At 32.6% G+C, this 8,371-nt stretch overlaps 1 protein-coding gene across 1 annotated transcript; it reads right to left on the bottom strand.

The window, feature by feature from the left end:
• Positions 1-991: 991 nt before the first annotated feature.
• Positions 992-8,104, bottom strand: LOC11410934 (methionine aminopeptidase 1D, chloroplastic/mitochondrial). The gene is made up of 9 exons (XM_003611720.4): positions 7,931-8,104; positions 7,560-7,852; positions 6,750-6,911; positions 6,631-6,672; positions 6,260-6,331; positions 4,724-4,803; positions 3,829-3,926; positions 3,194-3,241; positions 992-1,492 (listed from the first exon to the last, which is right to left on the bottom strand). The coding sequence occupies exons 1-9, from the start codon at positions 8,043-8,045 to the stop codon at positions 1,347-1,349; spliced, it is 1,056 nt and encodes a 351-aa protein (XP_003611768.1). The 5' UTR covers positions 8,046-8,104; the 3' UTR covers positions 992-1,346.
• Between the last annotated feature and the right edge of the window lie 267 nt (positions 8,105-8,371).

Here is an 8,371-nt window from a genome sequence, read left to right as displayed (position 1 = left end):
ATGATTATACGTCATCTCAGTTTAAGTATGCACATGTAAACTCAGTTTAAGTAGGTTCATGTAAACTTAATTTAAGTAGGTTCATGTAAACTCAATTTATGTAAGTTAGGTCATGTACACTCAATTTAAATTTAAGTAGGTCATGTAAACTCAGTTTAAGTAGGTTCATGTAAACTCAGTTTAAGTATGTTCATGTAAACTCAGTTTAAGTAGGTTCATGTAAACTCAGTTTAAGTATGTTCATGTTAACTCAGTTTAAGTAGGTTCATGTAAACTCAGTTTAAGTATGTTCATGTTAACTCAGTTTAAGTAGGTTCATGTAAACTTAGTTTAAGTAGGTTCATGTAAACTCAATTTAAGTAGGTTTACATGAACCTACTTAAACTGAATTTAAGTTAACCTTACCAATGTAAATTAAAAACGTAATCGTACAGTGCAGTTGAAGGAAAAAAATTGAAACTAGCAAATAGAAGAAGAAATTCACTTACTATATCCAATTGAGTATGGATGAAAAATATTTTGATTCACTCTTTAATTTTCATGGAGATTGATATTGAACATCAAATTGTTTGATCGATCGCTTTGTGGGGTGAAAGAGGGTGAAACTCACTGACAATGAATAAAATTAGGGTTTTAAGAAAATTTATATAAAAGGGCAATTTTGGTATTATAAAAAACTTTTAAGAAAATTTGGGTGTAACCAGAAAAACATGGGGTGTAAATAGAAAAACTCAAAGATTTATCATTGTTGCATTTTTCAATTTGATATCCACTCTAAAAACAGTGTTGATAAATAAATACTTAAAATACTAAATTTTTTAAAAAAAAATCCCAATAACTCTTATTGGTAAAAGTTAAATACTAAAATACTAAATTCCAATTTATTGGTAAAAGATCCAAAGGGGAGCAAGATCGAATTTCTTTTAGCATCTATGATACGCTGTAAAACTCTGATACATATCATGTTTAATTTCTACCAAAAAAAAACAAATCATGTTTAATGAGATTTTTTAAATTTAAAGCCATCTTAATGATTGAAAGAATAACTTTCTACCTAATCTCCCTCTACGTAAGTACAATCCTATACCTTTTCAGCCTTGACATTATTTTTTCTCAGAACAATGAAAAACAAGTGTAGTAAAAATTGAAGAATATGAGACTGTAAAACTATATATAAATACAACACAGAAAGAATACAACACTGACTCATTTGGCACATGCTTCGTATAACTTGGGTAATTTCCAGCAAGAACTTTGATCTGAAACTGGAAGTAATTAAATCAATAACATCTCAATAATAAGTTTCTTCGTGCGAGCTATGCAAAGATATTGAATGTATGCATTTGTCAGCATTGAGTCATAATCTCAGCCCCATCAGGTGTTATCAAAATGGTGTGTTCAAACTGAGCTGAAAGACTTCCATCTTCTGTTACAACTGTCCAGTTGTCTTTCCACATCACAGGATTGATGCTGCCCATAGTTAGCATAGGTTCTGTAAAATTTACCAGGTAAAGGAAAAATAAAATAATGTTAACGTTATAACAAAATTTATAAATCTTGGAGGATTGCTTTCTCACTAAAGAAAATTTAAAGGGTTAAGCACATAACTGCCTCATGAAAACCATGATGGTATATAGACCTAAGAGTCTATTACGAGCCTTAACTATATGAAAAACATTCTCAACCACAGTTTCTTCAGAATGTGATGAATTGTAGCTTTATGTGTTAATCCCTATGGCAAGAGTTTTTTCTCGAATTAAACATCAAATACAGCAAAACCTTATCCCAGTAGGTGGAAGCAGCTATATGGATCAAAGCAATGTCATAATGTTCAATCATAAATCATGTCTATAGTCAAACTATTGGCCTTTAAATCTTTAGCCTAAAGTTTTTTGTCTTCTTCTTCCTCTAATGCAATAACTCTTAATCCTATCTCATCCGGTATTTCCACTCATAGCATGCGACATTCCCATCTTAGCTTTTTCTTAAAATTAAACATACACCTAACAAAAAAGGGAAAGAAAAACGACAAGCACAACACTTCCTCATTTAGACATCATGAGCTACCAATGGGTTTTCAAAAAGTTTAAGCAGTATATACATTCAAGAAATCACCAAATCCCAAAATACTTTTGACTTTTGAAAACATAACACCAAGGGTATATGCCTGGAACTTGGTTTAGCTTATAAACAAGAAAGTAGTGATCGAGGGAATGGGGAATTTGGATACAAATCATTTTGCATGTGATTGCAACATTGAAGAAAATAATTGTGGCACTGAAAGCAGAATGTTAAGAGCTCTATTTCGATTTGGGTCCACAATTTCTGCCACTTCTCTATTTCGTTGTAAATTGTTATATCTAAATTCCCTACTGTTCAATCATACCAAGAGGAAATCCATTATTTTCACTAATTTCCATTTTCCATTATTTTTACCAAGCGCTAGATTAGGGAGTCAAAATCAAAAGTTTTCCACTCCACTCCATTTTCACTACCCTCTATATAGTACCATCCTCCACAATTAAAACAGTTAGCAAAACTAAAACTCGTTACAAAATGAAAGTTAAAATTTCATATGATTCCTATGCACCCCTTCGCCACATCTGAGCTGTTGCAATTATGTGCCAAATTAGAAAGCTACATACACTTAGCCTATGTAAACTCAAAGGCAAGTATGCCCAACTACTCAAAAATAAGTGGCTTACATACATGGTAATGCATATCCATATGTTATGTTGATACTCATATCATTCACATACAGCAGCTTCCAAATTTAAATTTAGCAGTGTGGCCATATTTGTGGACATGTGAACTTTTATTGGCAGACGCATGAAGATATTGAACTATCTTGTTGTTTAAGCTACGCAAGGTTGAAATTTCCAAGTGGAAAGGAAAGAGAGAATTTCAAGGAAGAGCGAAATGATGAAAGGCAATGAGTATTTTTACATATCTAAAATATTGAGTTGTGACACTAGGAATAAGTATGAATTATACAATAGTTTTACGTATTTAAATATATGGACATATCTCAAATTTTTAAACAATAATATTGTAACATATCAAATATATAATATTAAAACCCAATACATGCAACAGAGAACAAGAGCAAAACAAATGCAAAGATTCCAGCTTCGCAAACAATAATCATAAGCATTAGTTCATAACAATCTATATTGTATTGAAAAAAAATTACCAATCGTGAAGGTTTGATTTAACATCATACGTCCATCTTCATTGTTTCCTGAAAATAAAAATAGTAAGAATAATTGTTACAAACATAACTCTGAAATATTTTGAGGTTTGGAGAAAAAGTATTGAAAGATTATGAAATGTTTTTAATATAAAATAAGGGTCGCTAACTGATGTCCAAATGAGCAGTTTGAAATTCAACGTCAGTTATGTATCATATATATGTCTAACAGTATAAGCTAACAGGGGCCTTCTGTTTTTCTCTTAATGGAATGTAAAATATAGGTCTTCTTTGTAAAGTTTAATGGACCATTACCAACTTTTATGTAGTGAAAGAAATAACTTTACTTCCAAACCTCTGCCTTCTTCAATTAATTAGTCTATGCAAAATATTCTTTGATTAATGCCTTTCAATTTCTTACCAACTTCAATTTCTAAAAGATTAATGCTTATCATTTTTAAAATTAAACAAAATATTAGTGATTATCATTTTTTAAATTAATGGACACATGCTGATTTCAATATTCCTTATAAGCAGCCAAATAAATATAGATTTCCAACACAGGTTTGTTGCTAGTATCGCATTGAAGTGAAACTGACAAGTAATATTGACAAAAGTTCAAAGTTTAAGTTAATTACTGAAGTGAAGAATAACTGGATCAGCATGAAAAACACGTCCAACCCCATGGCCAACAAACTGTTGCACAACACCATATCCATATTTATCTGCATGATCACTTTAAAAAAAAATAAAAAAATACATCAAAGATGGAATCATATAGTGAAGAATCAAATTAATTTAAATCACAGTCATCAACTACTAACCAAATATTAGCACAATATTGCGAATTGCTTATACACTGCTTTTGTTTCCTTCAAATTATCGTTTTAAATTATTCAACCCCACCCTATGTTAAGGCCTGAGGGCTAAAAGGTAGATGTAGGTACACTAGAGGGTTCTATGAAGGCCATGGAAGAAGCATGCATCCCCTTTTTTCTGGTTTTCTAGCACACAGTTTTTCTACAAAGATGTAATGCAACAAATGATACGGCACGACTGTATGAATGTGAAGTTGAAAGCCGAGTCCCACTAGATAGGTTGATGATGACTATTGCAGGTTCATAGAAAGGAGTACACACTTCCGTAAAAGAAGTTTGTATGAAGATTGGGGAATACTCATCATGAAGAATGGGGATGTGTGGGTCATCTAAGCCCTAAGGGAAAAATTATTGGATATTCTTCAGAGTAATACTCAATGGTTGAGAGTTTATTAAAATTTAATTTTGTGGCATGCTTAAATAGTTTCACCCAAGTGGGGATGAACAGATTTTAGAAGAACTATTTAAAGGAAACAAAGTTAAAAACTGACATTTTTTGCTATTAACCTTATGTTTGGTTAAGATGCATAGGATCATGGGTCTAAACCATAACAATTACCATTTACTATACATAATCCTACAGCCCGAGGGTTTCTGAATTTATGCGGAATAAGGAAACGCAGGAACGAGAGAACAAATGATAGGAATGTCTTACTGAATTGTTCTGCCAATTTTCTTGAATTCCACTCCTGGTGCACATATGGATATTGCTTTATCTAGGGATTCTTTAGTGACCTGCATCAATCAAACAAGGGAGAAAACACCACTCAGATAAGCACAAAACGAATGACGAAGACAATATCTCAATTCTAAAAAAAAAAACACTTTAAGAAGCATAAGAGACTTCCAGAACAGTATCTCAACATCCAAAACAATTAGAATAAGTTGCAAGGAAAAATATAAATAAAATTCATTTATATTTGGCAAAAGGTAAGTCATTGGATTTTATGGGATATACAATTTCCAGGAATAAGTGGGTACATCTCCTATTGACGGACTAGGATTCTCTCCAGTGAATACTAGTACTACCCAGGAGGAGGTCCAGTTTCAATTATGACCATTCAATTGGTCTTTTATGCTCTTTCATTAACTCAGGTCAGCCAAATCAATGGTTGGGATTCCACTGGACTCTCCAGTGACCGGAGATGATCCGTGCCCCCTATTGACCACATAATACAAGGTCATAAATGAATACCAAGGGATATTCTTCCTTACACATCCCATGTTATATTTAAAACTTAGGCTTAATAGCAGTTTTGGCCCCCTATGTTTCAAGAAGTTGCGATTTTGGCCCCCTAACTAAATAAACTACAAAACCGCCCCCTAAGTATTGACTTTTTTGCAGTTTTGGCCCCTCAGGCCAATTTTGACCAAGTCAAAGCTGACGTGGACGCCACGTGTGTATTTATTTTTTATTTTATTTATTTTTTAATTATTAAAAAATTTAAAAATATATATATTTTTTAATTTAAAAATATATATATATTTTTTAATTAAAAAATATATATTAAAAATTTTAAATAAATAAATACACACATGGCGTCCATGTGTGCATTGACTTGGTCAAAATTGGCCAGGGGGGACAAAACTGCAAAAAAGTCAATACTTAGGGGGCGGTTTTGTAGTTTATTTAGTTAGGGGGCCAAAACTGCTATTAAGCCTAAAACTTAATACCATAGGATATTCTACTGGATAACTTTACAGTTTACATGTTGATACCAGTACTGGAGGCCTAATTACTTGTGCCCTGCAAAGGTAATAAATATCTACAATGCCATATAATACAGTGAAGTAGCTTTCTTTCGTTTCATACTCTCATTCCAAAGTGAATATAAAAGCCTTCCTTTGTTAGCACAATATCTAAAATTCAAAAACTACATAAGTCCTTACTCTAAAGATTTAGAGCACTTCACTGTAATTCCTAAGGTTATCATAATGAATTCCATTGCATGAAGTGCATAAAAGAATGAATTTTCCAGACCAAGTAATCTAAAATCCAAAATTAATATTTTTACCAATATTTTGAAAACTGGACTGATCATTGAACTAGTTAACAGACTAGTTCACGGTTCACAAGAACATCATAATGAGAATCAAATTAAAATGCAGAATTAGAGAACAGTGCATGGACATATGGAACATACAAAAGCACCAAATCACAGCCACTGTTAGCATGAAGATAAACTAGTACCTGAACTAGTTTTTTGACCTCATCATTAACATCTCCGCAAAAGAAAGTGGTCGACGTGTCACCATGATAACCCTATAATTCATATCCATTTGTTCAATCACCAAATCAAAGCACAAATTTTATAAATCTTAAAAGATGCAATAGCAAAACAAATAAAAATGGGCAAAACAACTGATATTAATGTAGCATACTCGTTCCAAAATAGGCTAGATGAATTAATATTCATACACAAATAGACAAAGGACCAGGTTTTAAAAGAACAATATAGTATTGTGTGTGTAAAATAAATAATTCCTAGCCTCCGTCCCCTCCAAACCCCAACAAAAAGGTAAAAATAAGCACCCCGCCACACCCTAAAAATTACAACTTACATTTAGATAAACGGTAACATCAATGTTGATTATATCACCATCCTGCAAATAAAAGAAAATGTCACAACTTTTTCACCCAAGATATATAATTTTACAATTTAAGAGTTTTCTGGAAGGACCTCAAGCGAACGTGAATCTGGTATTCCATGGCAAATGCATTCATTCACAGATGTGCAGACACTCTTTGGAAAACCACCATAACCAAGAGGAGACGGGTACGCACCATTATCAATTATCATTTGGTGAACTGCTTCGTCAATTTCATCAGTCGTTATGCCTGGCTGTCAACAGAAGTTAAAACTAACATAAAAACAACTTTTTCTTTTTCAATAAGAAACATACCAATCAATTCAACAATTCAATTTTATTAACATTTCATAGATAACATAAATCTCACTTTAAAAAAATTATGGTTTCCTTTTCCTGCACTAACCAATAATAACAGCCTCAAATGTTTCTTAGGTAATGTGAAATCACAATCCTAAGACACTGAGGGTCTATTTGGTTAGACATGTTTTTGAGCTTATAGCTATTAGCTTATGTCTTATAAAGCTCATTTGACTAAAAAAGAACCATTTGGTAACCGTTACTTTCTCGCAAGCTTATAGCTTATTTTTACTAGCTTATAGTGGTTTTTGATAAGCTAATTCAAGTAGCTTATATCTTAAAGCTTATAGCTTATCATTATTTATCTCAATTTTACCCCTGCAATCTTGATTGAAAAAAAACTAAATATTAATTAAATATAGCATTTGTCTGTCATTTCATATTTATAACCTAATGAGCCGCTAATTTTACTAAACACTACAAATTCAATCAGCTAGCTTATCTGGTATCAACTATAAACTATAAACTAGTTAATCAGTTATAAGCTATTAGCTGTATCATCCTTCAAACGAGTGGCTACAAAAAGATTAATAGAAACGCACCTTTACTAAGGTCCCAGCATATTGAAGAACCTGAGCAGCAAGCTTTCCAGAAGCTCTCATACATTCAATCCCCTTTTCATCATGTACTTCAGGTCCACTCGCAATCCCTGGCGGAACCATGGATTTTACATATGGAGGTTTTGTTATGTCCTTGGGAACTTTTCGACGTGGAGAAACAATTCCAGGTCTCAAGCGTTTACGATTGGTGTTGTCATCAATGTTCCTTCTATTGAATAAGAGATTGGTTAAGCCAGAAAGTGATCGAGGTAACTGCATCGAAAAATGATTCATTCCTGTTACAAAGAATGAAGAAGAATAAATTAATCGAAAAGAAGAGAAAGTGGAATTAGGAAGAAGGAGAAGGTTGAAACCTTGTCTGTAACGGAATAGTTGAGGAAGTGATTGGTGGCGTGAGCAGCGTAAGAATCGATCTCCGGTGAAAGAAGACTTCAACAGTGACACGCTGCTGCTTGCGGCCATAGCCATGCTCTCTTCTCTTTTGCAGTCACTCACTCTTTTGTAACTTATCTCTTTTATGCGATGTGCTTTCTTGCTTCCTTCAATTTTTTTCTAAAATGATTTATGACATAATTTAAAATTTAATAATTAACCATATTTTATTAATTAAACATGATTTTATAATGAGAGATGAGTCTCACGAAAAGAATTTTGTCCCAAGTTCTAGAAATCCTGGGAGGGTGTTGAGGTACAGAATTTAGGGGGTGTATTGGTGGATTAGGATTTTAAAGGATAATTTTTGTTTAAAAAAGTTTTGAGAATTTTAAAAGATTTTGCAGGATTTTGATGATTTT

The sequence above is a fragment of the Medicago truncatula genome, chromosome 5, assembly GCF_003473485.1.
Source record: "Medicago truncatula cultivar Jemalong A17 chromosome 5, MtrunA17r5.0-ANR, whole genome shotgun sequence".
In the NCBI taxonomy this organism is placed as follows: Eukaryota; Viridiplantae; Streptophyta; class Magnoliopsida; order Fabales; family Fabaceae; genus Medicago; species Medicago truncatula.
The sequence above is the reverse complement of the archived record's forward strand: the minus strand, read 5'-3'. Positions and strand labels throughout refer to the sequence as shown.

Coding starts and splice junctions, on each gene's coding strand:
- LOC11410934 (XM_003611720.4), bottom strand. CDS start 8,045: ATGGCTATGGCCGCAAGCAGCAGCGTGTCACTGTTGAAGTCTTCTTTC. Junction 4,804..6,259: donor AGGTCAAAAAACTAGTTCAG/GTACTAGTTTAT, acceptor TGATTGATGCAG/GTCACTAAAGAATCCCTAGA. Junction 1,493..3,193: donor AAATCAAACCTTCACGATTG/GTAATTTTTTTT, acceptor TAAATTTTACAG/AACCTATGCTAACTATGGGC.